Source organism: Primulina eburnea, chromosome 14, assembly GCF_022965805.1.
Source record: "Primulina eburnea isolate SZY01 chromosome 14, ASM2296580v1, whole genome shotgun sequence".
Taxonomy (NCBI): Eukaryota; Viridiplantae; Streptophyta; class Magnoliopsida; order Lamiales; family Gesneriaceae; genus Primulina; species Primulina eburnea.
In genome coordinates this window covers 24,207,485-24,229,471 of record NC_133114.1, presented here as the reverse complement: position 1 = coordinate 24,229,471, position 21,987 = coordinate 24,207,485, and the positions used below count along the sequence as shown (strand labels likewise).

The 21,987-nt window shown below is 35.9% G+C and overlaps 1 protein-coding gene across 1 annotated transcript; it reads right to left on the bottom strand.

Annotated features, from left to right (window-relative positions):
- Window positions 1-9,351: 9,351 nt before the first annotated feature.
- Window positions 9,352-15,459, bottom strand: LOC140812028 (uncharacterized). The gene is made up of 2 exons (XM_073170201.1): window positions 15,293-15,459; window positions 9,352-10,215 (listed from the first exon to the last, which is right to left on the bottom strand). Exon 2 carries the CDS (start codon window positions 10,187-10,189, stop codon window positions 9,656-9,658), a length of 534 nt encoding a protein of 177 aa, XP_073026302.1. The 5' UTR covers window positions 10,190-10,215; window positions 15,293-15,459; the 3' UTR covers window positions 9,352-9,655.
- Between the last annotated feature and the right edge of the window lie 6,528 nt (window positions 15,460-21,987).

The window sequence follows — 21,987 nt, the reverse complement described above, 5'->3', positions numbered from 1 at the left end:
GGGCGGTGGTAAACTACCGCTCGAGCGCGGCATACTCTGTCCAAGCACTCGGCGTGTTGCATCTTGGCACTCGGGCGGTCAAAAACTACCGCCCGGGCGCCGCATCTTCTGCCCGAACATTTTTCCTGTTGAACATTGGCGCTCGGGCGGTCAAAAACCACCGCTCGGGCGCCACACTCTCAGCCCAACTTCCTCGAATTTCACATGTAGTCTTATTTTCGTGTCCCGATTAATCATTTCATAATCATATCAAATTATATATCAATAATTATAGATTACTAGGATTAAATTTCCGGGCATTACATTTCTCCCCCTCTAAGATATGATTTCGTCCCCGAAATCACAAACACTCAACTCGTGTTATACAGATAATCAGATCATATCTCAAATCAGATACAGGAAGGAGACTTACAGAAATTTTAATGATCTCATATCAATGAAATCACTCGTGATAGAATCAACCTCAGAACCATGGCTATACAACATCTGTATATACCAATCAATCAACTCATAACAATCAATATCCTTATCTGTTAATCCCAGTCAAAGACATATTCAATCTTCGGCTTCAAATACTAACAGTCATCGTCCGACGTTAGCATATTTAATCTCTTTATTCTGAGTTGTTTCCATTTTCTTCTGAATCAGTTCCATTTTTCTTATCAGATTTCTGTTTCTATTAATTCCAATCTCAGGCATTACTGCAATATCATTCCCATCAGAAGGAAAATAGCAGTTTTCACTGTACAATACTTCAACTCAAGCTATTTCAATACTCGTTTAGTAGCTATTATTGTACAATAGTTCAAAAATGACAATGAATCATGTCAACTAGTGCTATAATCCAGCACTACATTTCCTGGATATCCTCCAGTATCAAGATAGTTCACTCCGACTATCCGTCAATCTATAAATCATAGATGAAAAATTATGTTATACATTCAGCCAAAAGTATAAAATCAAACGAAAATCACAGTCTGATAAAATCAACTTTGGCATTCAATACAATCTAATCTCCATTTCTGACATACTTCCCCATCATCTGGTCATGTCTGTGCCTCTTCCTGTATCATATAACATGTATAGATGTGAACAATCGTTCAATCACAATCACCATCTTGGCCAGATTGCAGTAGTGTCATCACACAATCCATAGAAATGTACTCCTATTTCTATTTAGAAATCAATAATCAAGATCAGTAATCTAAAAGTTTCTATCTGCCTGTCTTCATCTGTCAGCGATTTAGACATTTCAATACAAATTCTGACATAACTGATTTTCATCTGTTTACTTCAAAACTGTCTATTCGAATTATCACACATTTCCTGTTACCAGAATAGTACTGAATCTATTGTTGTGTGCATCTGACAATACCTGTCATTTCCAATTCGAATATCTGACATAAACAAATCAGCTAATAAGATAAATTAAAGAAAAATACCTACCTGGTATTCGGTTCTGACTATCAAAATCAAATTCTGGACAGTCTGATCAAACTTCTGAACTGCTTTCATCTTCAAAATCAGTTCTGACTTGACTGAACTGTATGTAAGCTCAACGGTTCATAACAATCGGTATCAAATACGGACTCAAATTGATAATAATATCGGATCAGATTCAAAATATCAATACGCAATACTGATCTCATAACTGCATAGAACGCAATTTCTGACATTTATGCTACTTCTGAACCTCTGCCATATTCAATGTCGTTTTCAGCCACTGATCACGTCTCACTGGGATATACTCAATCAGTATACTATTTTCAGATATCACAGACTCTGAATACAATCTGTAACAGTCAAAATTCATATCCGAACAATTTTGTATATTACAATCTCAATTCCCAGAACATTCAATATCATTTCAACTGTTCAATTCAATCAATCATATGCTGCGAATATATCAAAAGGTCATAGATAAACCGAGCATAAAATCATCAGAACAGTTCCGAGCACAGGATTTATCAACCCATAAATGGAACTGAAGTACTTTACAGAGAAACATATAATCAGATGTAACTCTAACTTTCAGGCAGTAATTCTGTAACGCCCCAGATTCGACGACTGTCCTCACTGTACCAAGACGAGTCTTTCCAGCGTGCTTATGTCCTCACTCACACGCACCCTAGGAAACTTCCCAGGAGGTCACCCATCCCAAAATTGCCCCAAGTCAAGCACGCTTAACTGTGGAGTTCTTATGTGATGAGCTACCGAAAAGAAGATGCACCTTCGTGATATGAGTAGTACCAATCAAATCTTTTAAGCCCTCTTCAACTGTTCAGTCCATTACATTGCCCAGTCTCGGAATCCCTCTCATTCCCGTGTGGGTCGGTTCATTCATGTTCCCTTCACCTAGAAGCCTGCCAGGAGCCGCTCATTGTCCGTGCAACTGATGGCACCGGCGATCACCCTCCGCCCTCTTCGGCCCCGGGCCTCACATGCCCACCAGCTTCCGCTTGGTTCGTCCCCGAACCACACCGTACTAAGAGAGGTCGGCTCTGATACCACTTGTAACGCCCCAGATTCGACGACTGTCCTCACTGTACCAAGACGAGTCTTTCCAGCGTGCTTATGTCCTCACTCACACGCACCCTAGGAAACTTCCCAGGAGGTCACCCATCCCAAAATTGCCCCAAGTCAAGCACGCTTAACTGTGGAGTTCTTATGTGATGAGCTACCGAAAAGAAGATGCACCTTCGTGATATGAGTAGTACCAATCAAATCTTTTAAGCCCTCTTCAACTGTTCAGTCCATTACATTGCCCAGTCTCGGAATCCCTCTCATTCCCGTGTGGGTCGGTTCATTCATGTTCCCTTCACCTAGAAGCCTGCCAGGAGCCGCTCATTGTCCGTGCAACTGATGGCACCGGCGATCACCCCCCGCCCTCTTCGGCCCCGGGCCTCACAAATTCTTTCAACTGATATCTCAATTATCTCAATTCAATCAATATCAGTCTATAAGAAATTCTAAAATGAAACCAATACCTGGAATCACATCAAGGCTGAAATCACTCTCCCTGATACAGGACAAACCTGAAATCTCATCTGCAAGACTATAGCAAACTTCCTGCTACTAGTAAATCAATCCCTGATAGGCTCATCTTCAGTAATCAACTGAATATACGAGGAATTACTCCATTCTTTTCGATAATCATCGAATCATATATAATACGGATATCAAGGAATTCAAAATCAAGAATCCTTACCGTATATCATTCATTATTTGGCCATTTCAGGTTCAAATCTTACCATTTCCTGGCAAGACTCTATAATAGCTCTGTACTTGTTCGATATATCAATATCAATCACGCAGTCATCATCAGACAATACAAGTACAAGTTAGTCTAATTCAATCTTATTCTCAACTTACTGCAGTATATGATATATCACAGAATATCACTGATATCGATTCTTTTCCCCAAAGGCTGCGTTTGGTTGGAAGGATAGGATAAACTAATGATTAGTACGTAAATCATAAAGAAAATGATTTTGGTAGGATTGTAATATATGGTGTAAAATAATATTATGTTTGGTAAGATTTTTAAGTGTAGGATAATTTTGAATTTTTGGATGAAAAGACGAAATTGCCCTTCCCCTTCGCGACGGCGGTGGCCGGTCGGAATGTTTCCGGAAATTAGCGACGGATTTTAAAAACCGTCGCTATTAGCGACGGTTTTGGAGAAACCGTCGCCGATCTGGTTTTGAATTATTTTAGTTACTAAAAAATTTGACATTTAGCGACCGTTTGAAAAAATACCATCGCTATTTGCGACGGTTTTTTACAAACCGTCGCTAAACAGGCGGTTGGCGGTCCGTCGACCGTCGACCGGTGGTCGGCCGGCGGCGGTTGTGGAGGCGACAGTCGGTGGCGGGAAGTGGTGGTAAGTTTGATTTTAGGCGGGAAGTGGTGGTGAGTTTGAATTTAGGAGAAGGGTAAAATTGGAAAAATAGGAGGTATTAAGAGTGGGATAAATAATCCTAGGGGGTGAGGAGGTATTATTTTAACCTACCTAATATAACCTAATCATTCATAGGAGGGATTGACTTGGTTAAATAATCACCCCAACCAAACACCGGATAGAGTAGGATAAAATTATCTATCCTACCCAATCACCCCAACCAAACGTTACCAAAAGGTATAAAGGTCAATACTACAGTAACACAGACCCAACAGGTACAACATATATCAATGCAACTCAGTCAAAGATAATCACAAGGAATGCATTAGTATACATCAATACATATGCAACATAATCATAAAGGATCAGTACCTGTTACTGTATCATCATGTGTGTCCTGGGTCTGTTTCTCGATCCCTCCCACCAGAGGATTCTGCTCCCTGACATCTTCGGGGACCTCTCTGTGGACAAGCTTTAGCAAAATGTCCTTGCTGTTTACAGATATTGCACCTGCCAGTTACTCCCCGGCATTGCTCCGTGGAATGTCTTCCACCGCAATTTCTGCAATAAACTCCAGTATAACTCGGACTAGAACCGCTGGAGCTAGATGAACCACTCTCTAATTTCTTGAATGGCTTCTTTCGAGCTTTCAGCAAATCCTGCTTTCCACTCGTGCTACCGCGATCAAATCGGAGAGGGGATCGCTGTGTCTGGGGTTGCACCGCACACAACCTTTTTAGTTGTCTAATCAGACTCGTCTCCGCTCTACTCAAGGCATCAGCAAAATGGTAAGGTCGCTGCATATTCATCAATGCAACTATCTCTGAGTTCAATCCTCTGATGAACTGAGCCGTTATAGCTTCATCATTCCCAGCTACATGAGGAGCAAAACGCAGTAGAGTAGAGAATTTATCAACATACCCTTCAATATTCAGTTGACCTTAGCTCAAATTCTCAAATTCTACTTTCTTGTCCTCTCGGTACAATCCTGAGAAGAATCTTCGATAAAATTCAACTTTAAAGACTTCCCATGTGATCACAGTACCACGCAGTTCTAGTATTCCTTTGGTTGTAATCCACCAACTTCTGGCAGCCTCTCGTAACTGATGGAATACCAGTTTAACTCTCTGTTCATCTGTACAATCAAGTAAATCGAACAGTATTTCTAGATCATCAAACCAGTTTTCACAACCTTCAGACGTCTCGATACCACTCAGAATCGGCGGTTGCAGTAACTGGAACTCTCTCAACTTTATTTCCATCTGAGTTTTTGATACATCTATTTGATCAGACGAAGTACTACCCCTTTCTGGAATCCTTCTAGGAGGAATATCTGATAATCACAGATGTTAGTAGTAACAGGAGACAAATCCGTCTTAATCTCAATCCTGATCAGCTTACCTCTGATCAAGAATTGGTTCTGATCCAGTTCCAAATAATACATATTACCAAATCAACTCAGATATTCAGGTAACATGTAGCTTAATATACAGTAAAAACATACTGAAATCTTAGCATATACAATGTAATTTCAACATTATATTCAATCATATGCCATATAAATCCAGGCAGTAAAGCATAATATCATGCTAGCATACACAATGTAATTCCACATTATAATCAATCACATGCTAGCAACCACATGCAAGGAAAGAAAACTCATTCTACCCCGCTCACTCTTCTCTATCTCAGTGCTAAGGAACCTATAGTTCAAGGACCTACAGCTCTGAAACCTAATGCTCTGATACCACCTGTTGTGGGGACCCGGACGCTAATTCATTCCTTAATCGTCTTTCGGAATAATTCAAACAATTATAATAAACAGGGTCTAATTTTTTTTTTTAAAAAAATAAACAGCGGAAACATAATGTAATTAGATTCAAATTACTTATTAAACATAACATACAATCATTGTATGATCTACAATAATCCGACTAGGTTCAACTACAAGTCAGTGCTGAATCCTAAGTTGGTTCAAAGCCCGGATCTCCACGCTATCTAGTCCAGCCTCGTTCTCTTCTTGACCCTGATCCTAGCCCACCTGTTGCCATGCACACATACAAACAAGACAACAGCCGAATAACTCCGGTGAGATATAAATATCCCAGTATAAATCATGTATACATGCCATTATATAAACAATATAAGAGCATATATCAAAACAATCATCTCATATATCAAAATCATGATATAAATCCATAACAAGAATAAATCATATTCTATACATGTACCAATATCAGGGTCATCAAGGGACATGAACCATCTTCAGGAACATAAATTATCCCAGTATAAATCAAAGAACATGCAGTCATATGTTCAATACAAAGCATGAAACCGATAACAGTAATACATATCAAAATCCGAAATGTAAACAATAACAATCTGTCGACAATACTCGTGACTCCACGATTCAGACTAGACTCAATCCTAGCCTAGGGATCCCGATTTCCAGATATGGCATTCCTATATCGACACACAGTAATAGAAAAGACTCCAGTTCTATCCAAGTCGATATAACCAAACATCCAGTGTCCAGACGCATCCGTCATAGACTATGGTCTATCACCATATCTTGTGACATCGTGCAATGTACCCGTGGTTACCCGCCACTATCAGGTACTTCTGTCACAAGATTACTCGTCTAATGCATGCTCCTATAACTCCATAGAACAAGCATTTAAATCAAATCATTAAACACAATGATAAACAAATAATAAGTATGTGATTTAGGGAAACTCAAGTACATCCTACTTGAGTCGATGTCCCAATACACATTGAATTATACCTTTATCTTCTCGCTCAGAAGAAGAAGAAGAAGTCCCGACTCTATCTCGGTCCATTCCCAAATCTGGTAATAACAATATCGAACAGATATAGTATCAATAAACAACTCAATTCAATACCTGTTCTGATCAATATTCGGATCACAATAAAATCTGATCAATGTCAATTGAGATACGATCTAATCCATATCGACGATATCACGATATAATCAAAATCACTACCGAATCTGTTCAATATCAATTAACTGATGTTTCGACGGTATAACAATACAGTCCCGATAACCCCGTCAGTCCGAACATCACAGATATAATACCAGAACTCATAATCAATATCGATACCAGTCATAATCTCAATAAAAATACATATCTGATATGAATTCTCAGTCAAATCGACTCCAAAAATCATAACAATTACATAATCAATCTGTTTCTCAATCTGACTTCAATTCTATGATGTCTAACATGACAAGAACATCATACATGAATCCTATTCAATTCTGACAATAGTCTAATTTCAAAACACGTCAAAACGTAGCAAAACTTACGTCCAGTTGTAGCCTACGTTGATAGGAACACGATACCGTATTCGGATTCAAAATCAGACGGGCGGATTGAAGTAAAACGGCGTAAGAATCTAGAGCTTCCCTCGGTTTTCTTCTTACAATTTCTGAATAACGTTTGTATGTGTATATATATATATATATATATATATATATATATATATATATATACATCTCACGCCTGCATACAAACGTGGCTTCTTTACGTTTTGCATGACTCGCGCTCGGGCGGTGGTAAACTACCGCTCGAGCGCGGCATCCTCTGTCCAAGCACTCGGCGTGTTGCATCTTGGCACTCGGGCGGTCAAAAACTACCGCCCGGGCGCCGCATCTTCTGCCCGAACATTTTTCCTGTTGAACATTGGCGCTCGGGCGGTCAAAAACCACCGCTCGGGCGCCACACTCTCTGCCCAACTTCCTCGAATTTTACATGTAGTCTTATTTTCGTGTCCCGATTAATCCTTTCATAATCATATCAAATTATATATCAATAATTATAGATTAATAGGATTAAATTTCCGGGCATTACACCTTGCATAATCCAAATATTCTTTCAATGACTGTTCTTAAATTTGAATGATTATAATTAAATACTTCATTTCTTGATCTGAATTTTGGAGCCATTTGAAATTATGGTAAGTGATATCTAATATCTTTCTACTCCCTATAAATCCTTTGAAAGTAGGATAACCAACATCGAGTAATAATACTTATATCTTCAAAAATTAAGAGTTAAGTTATAAATCTTGATTTAAACAATTTATAAACATAAGATATATTAGCATGTGAGAGTTGAAAATGTAATTTTTCCCTTTGCATAGGCTCTTAAATTTTTAGAAACATGAGCAGAACCTTCCCAACCAACCCGTACAAAAGTGAAGCACATGTGAAATTTGCATACAGCCATAACAATTTCGAAGTAAACTATTTTCTTTCATGGAAATCTATTTGTTTGCTAGGAGGAATACAAATGCATATATGTGTATCATCAATAGCCTTTATACCATCTTTAAAATAAGGCTAATATCTTTTATCATTCTTAATACGTCTAGGGACATCTGTAAATTTAGGATCGACGGTTTTGATTATATCTCTCGAAAACTTTCATATGTACTCTAAAACCCTATGAAATTATCTTGAAACAATTTCGCTTGAATGTTGAAAACGCTCTTGAACATCTCTAACTGAAGCAGGTTGACCCATCATATACAAAAATAATCCTACATTTTCATATATATCAACTCTACTTGTTGGTTGTAAGCTATATTTTTTTAGTAGATCATCACATAATTTACAAAACACATATTTTATCATTCTAAAAATTTCAAAGCATCGTGTCTCGTTGTCATTCTATATCTCTGCCACCCATTGATTCCCTGATAGCCACAATGTCCTACATTTTTCTTTAAAATATATTTCAAAACTTAATTAGTAACACCATATAGTGAAACTAAACCTTTATTTTATTACTGACATGTGTATTTCTAATAGAATCAACATAACTATTAAGTGCAAGACTTAATTTATATGTTAATCCATTTTAATTATGTTAGTTTCGAATAGAATTACACTTGGTTTTTGTTGTTTTTGTGTCGTGCATGAGATAAACTACTATTAGATCTTTATAAGGAGTTTTATGCTTATAAAAATCTTATACAAGGAGTTTTACGCTTTTCGATATTTCACAAGAAAATATTTACAATTTGTCTTTTGTTTTTGTATCGTAATAATTATTTGAAATTGTTTTTCAATCAAATAAAACTATTTTGGTAAAAATGTATTGCCATTTAGTCCTTTCATGAAGTACGTGCTGAAGGAATGCTGTTTATAATCCTTCAACTTTCAGATACAAAAAGTATTTTTAATTGGATCTTTCTTTTAAGAGCAATTGCCGATGAGCTTTACATGGATGCAATTGAAATATATCTTTGGAGTACAATGATCATAAAGAAGTCTCATGCCCGAGTCGCACGGCGTTTTAACCGAAAGAACTTCTTGGGCGATTCACTTAATAGGGGTACATTGATCATAAAGAATCCATGTACTATCATCCCGAAATGGATTCTCTCTCGTCGCCAACCCCTCGAAAGGAATGGAAATTCCGACAGACCAGGCCAAAAATCTTTTTTTATTCGACATTTTTTTCCTTTTCTCAAACCCAACATACCATCAATACAACGCGATTGAGAACCTAAGTTATAAAAATGAGGCATAAAAGTCATCTTCAATTCGAAGGCCATACAAAAGTCAGATGTTTTCCCCAAAAAAGGATTCCATCCAAAATAATGCATCCATAGAGCAAAGAGGTGTTTCCGGCATCAAGAAACTCGACATACTTCCAAGAAAATCTTTATTGTAAATTTTATATTACCTACGAGCTTGGGCCAAAATATATGAGCAAATCAGGATCTCTAATTCTCTGCTGCATTGACTAGTTGCCTAACTCTTCGTGCACAGTCTGCGAAATCTTTAACCAGATTAGCACATTTGAGGGGGTCCTTGGTATGCTCCTTGTAGCACTTCAAACATTCATCTTTCTCATTCAAACAGGGCATTGGCTGGCGATTTGGAAGCTTAAACTCCTCATCATGGAGAGCCTTAGCTCTTTGTGTAACCTCTTGTAACATATTCTCCTCCCGTTTCTGCAATCTTTCCACGACGTTCTGGCTGTCCTGAAGGAGAGACTTGATGGAATCTAACTCCACATTTTCAGATTTAGGAGGTAGAGTTGGGAGGTACACAGGAGGCTGAAGTGGCCATCCTGCCGCAGAGGGAAGTTTTGTAAATGTCTCCGCATCGTTAGAAAGCTGCTTCGGTTGGGAATTTTTTGGCTCTTGTGGAATCTTTGGTTTCGACTTCTTTGTTTTCTTTTTTAACTTCTCACCATCATCGAGAAGTTTCCTAACCAAATTACCGCTTAGCTGAATTGTAAATGATTCACTCATAATCGAAGCAGGTTTGGGTAATTTACCTGGAAGTATTCATCAAAGTCAAATTTAACAGACCAAATAATCGAAACATGAGTATCAACCAGTTTAAATAAACTTAAATACCACCTGTGGTGCAAAGTAATCAAGAAATTCTTACTGAGAGATGGAAAACATTGCCCATACCAACTCCATAACATAAAACATGTTTTCATGTAAACAAGGGCATATTCTCGCACGTGTGACAACAGAAACTCAGATGCCATCATTAGTTCCTATAGCACTACCACCCCCTCTCAGTATATATATATTGCTCTGTTACTTCATTTTATTGTCCATGGTGTCCAATGGCATTATTTCTCCACCATTCTGCATCATTGCTATCTTTTTACATCATGGGTGTGAAAAGAGACAAAAATGCTAATCTAATTACTTTTTTTGCTGAATATTCACTCGTAATTAAACAAGACTAATACAGTGGTGTTTCAATTTCTAAATTTTTCATAACACATGCAAAAGTTTATCGTCACTAGGAATTGACAAAAGACTGGCCTCTCCAAAAACCTCACCCACTGACATAGTTTTGGCCTTTAAAGTTTGTCACTCAACCAGCCTCTTGGATAGTCACCTTTTCTTGGAAAGTATACTCGATTCCAGGTAATCATTTATTAGCAGAGACACGCTTCTTAGAGTTAATTATGTGCTCTATAAATTGTGAAATATGCTATAGATGAAAAAGAACTGCCTCATTTCCTACGCTTTTCCCTTTTGTCATGTGTATCCACGAGTAGGGTCTCATAATTAGCAGAGGCATATACAGGACATTTCGAAGTATCATTTAGAAGAATTTTACAGGCTTTCTCCAAAGTAAAATCAGAAGACAGAGAAAACAAATCAGAAAAACTCATGTAGATTCTGAAGCAACCATCATCCAGGGACCTGAAAACTTCCAAAAACAAAAGCAAACTAACTTTTTCTACTTAAAATCGTACATGCATTCAGAAAATTGATTAACTAAATATCCAGTATGCATTGATCTGAATAAAATCCAGGATAATAACCATGTCATTTCTTCAAATGTTAAAGGCAATTTCGACCCGAAACTATTTTATCCAAATTTAAAATGTTGACAATGAAAAACAACAATGAAAAACACCCAAAAAGTAATTCCATATTAGGAATAATCCTGTACCAGAACAGCTCTCTCGCATTTATACAAACAGATAGAAGTGAGAAGAAGAGGAAAAACTTGTTCTTCAAATAGTTGAGGCAGTATCTGCATTTCGTTTCCACCTTCTCTCTTTTTTTTTTTTTTTATAAGAAACGATATGTTATTGATAATAAAGTGTCAAATTACATTAGTGGACTAGTGATCCACTAGATCAAGAACTACACAAGACTTTGAAACTTAATGATAAACAAAAGCCCAATCTCTCAAAATATCAAATATGGAGATATTCTTGAAATCTTCATGAGCGCCAACTGATAGGTGTGGTTTTTACGCGCTTCACTGCGTTAATTTTAGTTGTGTTTGAAATTGTTCATGCACGCATTTCATTTACATTTTGTTCGTTTTAGAGTAATCATTTGTATATTATGATGTCTCACTGTTGGGTGATGAATTTGCAGGAAAAATGGTCGGAAAACCAAAAATGGAGCAAAGTGAAAAAGATGGAAGGCAGTGGACAGAATGAGCGGCGCCCGAGCGGTAATTTTCTACCGCCCGAGCGCGAAAGATGAACAATTGCATTACTTGACAGAAAGGTCGGCACTCGGACGGTAATTTTCTACCGGCCGGGCGCGAGAGATGTCTTCGGAAATCCAATCTACAGAAGAGTCGGCGCTCGAGCGGTAGTTTTCTACCGCCCGAGCGCGAATGCCGCACATCCCAAGAGATTTTACAGAAGGTGTGGCGCTCGAGCGGTAGTTTTCTACCGCCCGAGCGCCACCTATTTTTGGAAAAATATTGTGTGCGATTCCTTACCTTATTTTTGGGGGGCGGCTGATATGGAAAGGAGGGGTGGACGTTTTGGACATCATTGAGACATATTCAGACACTATTATTCAGCCGCCACACGCTTTGGAGAGACGTTCGTGCTTGGATTGAAGATTTGAAGTTTTCCGGGCATCGTTCTTTGCGTTTTTCGTCACTTCTAGTATTTCTTATTTAGTTTTAGCATTTGAACTTTGTTTTGTTCATTTTCAGTCATGAATTCTAGTTGCTAAACGTTTATATTTGTTGGGATTTAAGGAGATCCTACCTCAAACTTTGATTTAGTTAATTTATATTTCAATTTGTGATTTGTTCTTGGTTATACTATTGTTTTATTGTGTTGTTAGAGCGTAGCTAACTTTAACGACGTTTTCAATATCACGAGTGAGTTCGAGAGAATAACTAGTGATAGGATCGAGTAGTATAATCCGCGGATCTACAATTTACATAGATATATGAAATTGGATACGTGCCGATAATCATAGTCCTAAGGGTCGAAAATTATGGGATTTCATAAATCGTAATGCGATTCACCCTTGATAAATAATTAAAGACATTTAATTACTTCATTGGATAGAATTAGTTTGGCATAGCTCGAGAGAGTGTGTTCAATTGAATAGGAGATCCTGTCGGAAGCATATAAACACGATTGAACGAATTAACAAATTAATAAAGGGTGGGTGAACCAGAATTCCCAACAAATTCATTTATCATTGAAATTTAATCAATTGATCTAGCATTCATATCTCTTCATTAAATTCTTGAACTTGTTTATTTAGTTTTATTAAATGTTATTAGTTATAAAAAAATCAAATCAAATTTCGTTGCTAAAGTTTGAATAACTGGAATAATAATTGTTAAACACAGTCTTCAGTGGAACGATACTCGTACTCACGTACACTATATTATAACTTGACATCGTGCACTTGCGATTATTTTGAGCATATAAAACATATTTTTATTGAGGATTCCACAGTGCAAGTTTTGCTCGATCACCAACCCACATTGCCATCGCTATCTTGATTCTTTCCCAGCATTGGACTTAACTAGATGAATATTTAGTGCATACTGATAAATTCAACCTTAACACTGCAATCGGAATATTGAGTCCACATAGAAGAACTCAGAAGACCTCAAATTTCTGTATAGGTGTTTCTAATGCATCTGAGAAATTTACAATTAAAAACTGAAAACTCCTTAATCACGCATCTAATTAGTGTCAATGAAAAAGTCATAACCATAATACCATATTGAACACCCGTAAGGAAAGCAAAAGAAAGCAAAGGTGATTCTCTCCAACTCATAACAAATGTCACTAGTAATGAATCAGGATAATTGACATCACCGAATAAATTGCTAAACTTTGAATGTCATTCTGAGATGGGTAGAAGGTCAACATGCATAGGTAAAAAGCTAAGATCATTAAATGTACTAGAGAATATGCCGTAATCAGTAATCAGATTCATGCTAGGAAAACACAATCTTTAAGAGGAAGAAGAGAACCAACATGGAAAAGTGATTAAATTATACTATGGCGGCAAAATAATGTAGCAACCAATTTCCTTTTCCTACACATGAAGAAGTAACATGACTGTAATGAAATACCATGCATTTAAACTGTTGGAAATTGAAAATCAATGGGGATTCCTAAAATTCTCTCTTTTAATCCTTTATTTTCTAGAGTTTGTGTATCCTCAAATTACCCAGAGTTACTTTCAAAGACTACCAGACAAAGTTTTAAAATTTGCCAGGCGCAAGAGCAGCGCTTAGGCGGTCCAGTCGGAGACTAGTCGCCGCTAGCCGGATTCAACGGTATCGACATAATAAGATGAATTTTAGTATGTTAAGGCAAACCAACAAATCACATTTCTCGTTAAATTTTGGTTTAGAGTATATAAAAATATTATTTTTCATTTTTTTAATAGGCTTTTAATTTAAATTATTAAAAGCCCAAAAAACTTTTAAAAGATAAAAAAAACCAAAAAAATGCACACAAAAAAACTAACTTTCAGGGCCGCCTAGGCTGGCTGACTAGAACTTTTTTGGTGCGGTCCGCCGGCGCCTAGGCCAATTTTTAGAACACTGCTACCAGAGTACTTGTTTGTCGGACCTCGTTTACTAAGACATTTTCAACTATATAAATTCATTTTTTCTTTATATATATGGGCTGAGTTCTACAAAAATTCATTCGAAGAACCACAAAAGCTTATCACAGTTATGGAAGTCCACAGGTACAAATTACAATAGTCCCACATCAACATCCAATCATTTAAATAATTAAAATATTTAATCAGAAGATATTATATGGCAAGTTGGCAACACAGGGTTTTCCAGTTTCAAAAGTCTATCCTAAATGTACAAGTCTCAGACAGGCCAATTAAAACAATCACGATTGTAATGAGATAGTCTACAGTTATTTTAATCACTAAACCAATCCACCAAAAAAAAGCCTACAGATGCAAGAAATGGACTTCCTGAACTTCGGAAATAAGTTTTCCTAGTATTCTCCACACTCATAGGTAATTCTAAAACTATTCACGTCTCTGTACCATCTAGTAACATTAACATTCAATGTGTTTTCATAACCATTATGAATATGGCACCCCTACTTCACTGAAGATAACAATAATCCAACTGTGTATCACATCTTAACCTTAGATCAGTTAAGCATTATATTGAGTTTGATACAAAATCATTTTTCTGCAATAAATAAAAAGGCAGATTATATCCCTCTCCCGTATCTTTATAACAAAGAGATTATATTACACACCTCTGAACACTAAGATACCGAAATCATATTCCCATTTCCCGAGAGACCAGAAACATACTCAAGTCCCCAACCTTGACATATATTGTCATCAAATAAAGCTCGGTCTTCCAATCAATAATCTAACATCTCAAAAACATGACAAGCTTAATACCCTAGCTCCATCAGATTTCAAACTAAATTTTTTTTCCTACAATACTAAAACCCAAAAACAAGATTCAACAGATAAAAAAAAATAACTCATATCTTGAGAGGCAATAGAACATAAACATAACGGGGTTTACAAATTTTTTCCTTTTCCTCCGATTTTGGTTCAACAACTCGGAATAAACGTTGATCTCCGAGAATAAAAATGTTGTACCTTAAAATAAACTCCGTCAGCATATAAATCACTCAGCCGGCGATGACTACCGTCTGGAGAAGAATTTCGCGAGATTCTGCGAAGAACTTCGCTTCATTCGAGCTCCGCAAAATTGAAAATTAGGCTTAACCTACTGTAGTGTTTGGGCATTTGGCGAGTCCATCAATTAATTAAGTTATTAAAAATTAAAATATATAAAATTTATATATCAGCAAATTTTTTTTATACCAAAATTCAAGCAATTTATATGCGACTACAGTGAAAAAAATTATTACTCAAAAATGTACATGTGAGAAGAAATTAAAATAAATTTTAAAAATGGTGAAAAACATTAAATAATTTAAAATATATTATTAATATTTATTCTTTTAAAATAATATTGTTAGCTAACAAATGATTGAGATTATTTTAGAAAGAAGATTAAAAAAAATTGAGATTTTTTTATGGAAATTAGAAAATATTTCATTACTGAGTGAACAAACTAGTAAGAGTAGGTCTCTTGTGAGATGGTCTCACGAATCTTTATTTGTGAGACGAGTCAACCTACCGATATTCACAATAAAAAGTAATATTCTTAGCATAAAAAGTAATAATTTTTCAAGGATGACCCAAATAAGTGATCTGTCTAACAAAATACGACCTGTGAAACCATCTCACATAAGTTTTTGCCAACTATTAAAATGTTCTGATAAAATATTATGAAGTTTAAATATTTTAATGTCTTTTTATCATAACATATTTTGTGTTTTGATAATTATTTTAAAAAATTATATATGAAAATAATTCAAATATTATATTAACATAGTTATATATAACATAAAATGTTATTAGTAATTAATACTAACTAATTATAAAATAACTATTAGTAATTAATACTAACTAATTATAAAATAATTAAAATATAATAAAAATAATGCTAGAAATAATACATAATATTTTAATAATAATTATTGCTACCCAATAATCAATATTTATGATATAGTATACAAAAATATGTTTGAACATAATAAAACATTTTGAAATTAAGACGACTCGACTTTTTTAAAACAACTTATAAATTATACGCCCGTTTTGAACAATTTTCATAATTGTGGATTTTGTGCTACTTGGTCGGAAAGATTGGATCATCTTTTGTTTGATATGGACATTTCTCTATGTTGGATCAATTTAGGTTTAGGTGTTAAACAAATCATAAGGAAAAACCGAACTATGCTAAACTTAAGTAATTAAGTCCACAAGCTAAACTAAATTACCATACAAACTAAACTGACACTGATCGAAATTTATCACTTTATCAATTCTATCAGTCGAGGAAATTAACATACATTCTCAAGGACGTCGATTTATGTCTAGAGAAGCTAAAATGATGATTGGATAAGTTTTTCCATACAAAACTAACCGTATTAGCGTACAATTGTAAGATAATGTTGAAGTAGATAAAAGACATACCAACAGATATTTTTATTTGGAACAAGTCTTTTTTGAAACTCGAGACAGTTGGACTCGGGTATTTGAGATACACTCAATCAGTCAAGCACATTTTATAAAGAATTGTACTTGATCATTGAGGATCATTAAGTGTCAAGAGAATTCATTGTAATTTATTGTATCGAGAACAATTTGTATAATGTTTGTTCATTTAGTTGAGTCGACTACGAATTTCATTTTTGATAGTATTAAGTTCAAACTAAACTAGCTTTTTACAAATTACTTGTAAAGACCAAAGATTTCTTGTGTGAATCTTCCCAAAAAGAAGAATGAGTGACATAGGAGTTTGAGTTCTCCGAACGTTCAGAAACAAACTTGCGTACATTTTAATTTCAGTTTACCATTCAATTAACATATCCAAGCCATTGTTTGAATTGTTCTAATATGTCAGTTTGGCTTCTTTTTACATATATTTTGTTAGCCAACTGACTTTGACAATCGAGAATATCAAGTTCAGTTTTTAACCAGACTGAATTATCATTAAACGAAGAAATTTAGTGAGTGTTTATTCAACCACTTTCTAAACACTTTAATTGATCATATCAAGTGGTATCAGATTGAGGCTTATTCTCGACTCTGAACATTTCTTTTCATATGGCTTCATTCAGCAAAATCCCGATGTTCTCCAAAGAAGATTTTGATGACTGGAAGATAAAAATGCACGCTCATTTAGCTTCTCAGAATGATGATATGTGGTTCGTTATCATGGATGAACCAATGAAAATATTGAAAGCCAATACAACAAAATCCATAACTAAAGGTGATCCTCAAATGTTAGAAAAACCATGAAGTGAATAGACGAATGATGATGAGAAGAAAGTCAATCTTGATAATGTGGCTAAAGATATTATGTACAAAACTCTTGACAAGAACATATTTAGCAAAATCAAAATATACAAGACTGCAAAGAAATTTGAGAAGAAATTGATTCAGTTATGCGAAAGTAATGAACAAACTAAAGAAAACAAACTCTATGTGATCATATAGAAGTTTGATAATATCAAGATGAAACTTGGAGCATCAACGTCTTACTTTCATGAGAGAGTCGGTGAAATCATGATTGAACTTAGTACATCTGGAAAAGTGTACAACAACAGGAAGTGATCTTGAAGGTGATGAGAAGACTCCCAAAAGAATGAGATATCAAGACTATGCAATTTTTTAGTGGCATACTTATATAACATTTAATAACAAAGAATAAATTTGTGCAAAAGACTTACCAATATTGATTTTTTTGGTTTGCTAGAGACTTCATTGTTGCTCCAAAAAGGTGAAATCGCTCACCTTAGACGCCCCTCATCCCCGACCCGATAGGATTATGAGAGGAGGTAAATCATGGTGACTCAGTCAACCATCAACAGCTAGACTTTATGCTACGTCGCGCACAAGGAGCTCCCCTCATTGGAGGGAATTTAACTCCCACACTGCCGCTTGCGAGACTCGATCCCTGGTCATTGCTCCAAGATTCACTGCTGCTGACCAACTGAGCTAAACCCATGCGGACAGACTTCATTGTTCTAGCTTAGATCAATGGAAAGAAAACCCTTTTCCTTATCCTCTCAAATTAAAATATTCCAATAGGGTTTGTAGTGAATAGAAGGATTGTTAGTACCAAATTTTGTCAAAAAGCTGTTATTATGATTTTACACCAACAAAGGAAGCTAAATGAAACAATTGCACATAATGATTGTCACTTGTATCCTAATAATTGACGTTAAAAGACTTTAATGCTAGATGAAAATTGCTGTTGCTTTAATTATTATGAGGAAACATGGCATTTGTTACTTGTATTTTCCAACTATAGAGTGCTTCATCGTATTTGGTTATTGTTTCAAAATTTGAGTTGCACGAGTTTCATTGTTAACATTGGTGTTTCAGTAGTTATTCTCTTAAACTTCTTCCCCGGATAACATTCATTAATTTCCATTGGATAGTTTGGTCTAGCAGTTATCATACTTATCAAACATCAAAGAGACCTATTTCCATTGTTCATTCTATGCATTGCCATATTGTGCAGGTCGCGACCTTGAATTGAGTAATATCAACAAGTCAAGAGCGATATTTAGTATTTAGTTTTTCAACTGTCATCTTTGGTTTATGTTATGTTACGCATCGTGGTAGCATTTATTTTTTTTAAAAGAATAAAAAAAAAATCAACATTGCAAATCTTATTCCTGGACATGAGTAAGTTGAAGGTGGTTTTGTTTATCCTTCAAAGATCACATCAGATGACTATTACCTTCTATCTTAACTGACGATCAACTTTCTGTAGCATACGTTGCTGCACCTTCTTCTGTTAGTAATTATTTTTTTGTGGACTAACCTGACTCGCTGGCCATAACTCGATCCCGAAACCAATATCTAAGTTTTAAATTTTTCCACCACTAGACTAATTGTTCTAGTATATTTGTATGGATCATTTGCTTTCATATGTTTAATTTGTCATCCAAGTATTTTTTGTTATTTGTTTGCTTTAGAAATTGCTTGAAAAGGATGGAAACACTGCTTTGGTTCATTAGGCCATGTGGAAGTTTGTGTTAGAATTTGTTCAATATAATTAATTAGATAAAATCTTGATTTCATTTTCAGATTTAGAAGTCTTAGCATTTGAAAAAGTTAGTTTCAAATCATTTATCTATAAATGACATGGTCATTTAAATTAACTGACCACATGCAGTTTTATTGTTAATTATTTTAAAAATAATAATAAATAAATTATTTTTCAGGTTTTTTTTTAATCTAACATCGTGTCTATTGACATGTAATATTTGAGAAGAGATGCATCTCATTCTGTAACGTCTACTAGTTTTAAAAGTGCGGAAATATTTATTTATTTTTTTTAAAAGCTCGCAATTACAAAATAACACTTAAAAATAATCATATTCATTTGCCAACAAGAATATCGCAGTTTAAAAATAATTAACGTTATACAAAATCAACGTAAACGTAAATGTGTAAAAATTGTAATATCATCAACATATAAAAATGTTTAACTCCTCTCAATCTCATAAATAAATATGCGGAAAAATAATGGTCCTCGGGTCGTGTCACCGCGCATTCCGCCTGCCTACCCAGTCTTCGGCACCTCCGATCCCTTGATCAAAATGACAACTGCATCACACACGCCTAGTGAGTCTAAAGACTCAACACACATGTACCAGTAATAACAAGTACACATACGTAGCACACAGCAGTGAAAAATAACATAATCAACATACATTTCATGAGCTTAAAAACATGAACATAAGCGTGTCGTGTAAAATCGTACTTGTCAAAACATGTCTCATCATGTTATCATATCATATGCGTAACTGTGACCTGTCAAAACATGGTAATAGCATGTATCATCGTATCAACATATACGTGTTAAAATCTTAATTTGAATTCCGTTCATTAGCTGTGACTTTCGTATTATCATGTCATCATGTCAGTCGATGGATCCATCTACGTGTAACCGCGGTACCCGGCGGCGAGGGACATCAGCGACGGCATTACCCGCCCACTGAGCCCGGGCCTTACATGTCATCGTGTCATCGTGTTAGTCACAACTAAATCACTTCCTTCAAAACGTGTCATCATGTTCATCACTTAATTGAAAGAATGCGTATACATAATTTTTCCTTTAAACCAAGCATGCACCATAATTATCATAATAGCGTAAAAATCATCAACGTGATGCATAAACATTTTAAAATATCATAAATTTGTGCTCAGGGCGCTGACAGGACCAAAATCTCACCCCGGGTGCAAAATGACCATTTTGCCCCTAGAAACCCAAAAATTATCGTTTCAACCCTGGACTTCTAAAATTGTCCCGAAGCTTACCAAACTCCTTAAAGTATCCCAAACCATTTTTATAAGTGTTCTTAGATGTAAATCCCAAGCCAAAATCAGAACTTAACCGACACGTTTTAAAAACTTGAAACGGAATCCCGGTTTCAAACCGAACCGACTCAAAACTCTACTAAATTCTTCCCAACCTTATACCATATCTTAACATATTAAAATGCTCCTAAAACCATGACATTTTCTCCCTAACACACGGCTAATCAATACTATAAATTTATTAACTTCTCGGTCCTATCCTATTTGTCCACCTCATACACTTCCCTTGGCCATAACTCACGCCTATACCCTCAAATCGACGCACCACTCACGAGCCCACACACCAGGGACGTAGATCAGCATCTAAGGTACTCCACCGACTCAAACCTCCACTCCCATGCATGCCCCCACACCGCCATCTTACCCGCTAGAATCCCATCTCCTAACCCATGTTCCCTCGCTTCCACTTCACGTGTGCTGCTTCAAGGATCGAACCAGCAGAGCTAGGGTCCTCCAAGGACGTGGACCAGACCCACCAGGAGTAGATCCACCGCTTGGCTCACCATAGCACCGATGGTTCTCCCCCTTACCCACAATACTAGCAAACCCGAACCCCCACCTCGATTCAACCCTTCGTCTCTACTACTCACAGCAAGCAACGTTCCGTGTTGTCTTCAGGAACACCCTCAATGCCTTTAACAATCTCTTAACAGCCGTAGGTCTCAGCCCCTTGCACAAACTAGGGAAAAACGTGAGTATAATGAAAAGAATGCATAATATGGATGAAAGTCGAAAATTTTCTTCATGATCTTGGACAGATCGAGTTCCTTCATGCATAATACATACAAATCAAATATATACAACATGAGTGATGCAGCAAAGGTGATACAAAGCATGCCTGGAATGATGCACAAACACGAGGCCGGAGGAAATTCTTTTTCAAGAACAAGAGCCAACCGATGGGGCCTAGCAGTAAATGATGAAACCAAGGAACTAATGAATTCTGAAAGGGTGTCGGCTGGTTGGTGGGGTAAAATTAGGTTTAGGGTTAATTGGGTGATTAGGGCCTAATTATATAGATAATAATTAGTGCATGGGCCATAAAAATACATTTTAAAAGTTAAAAAAAAAAGGTTTTAAGCCCAACAAGCTTAAAAATAATCCCATTAAATCCAAACGCATTCCCGAAAAATATTTCGTATTGAAAAGATTTCGAAAATATTAGCCGAACCATTAAAAAGTCCCCCGATTCGATAAAGTTTGCGTACCGTTAAAAATTAAAATCCCGTGGGTAAAAATACCCAAAAAAATTCCCATTTTCGAAAAATAACTTAAAATGCTTTAAATTAATTTATAAAAATAAATCGTGTAATAAAATAATT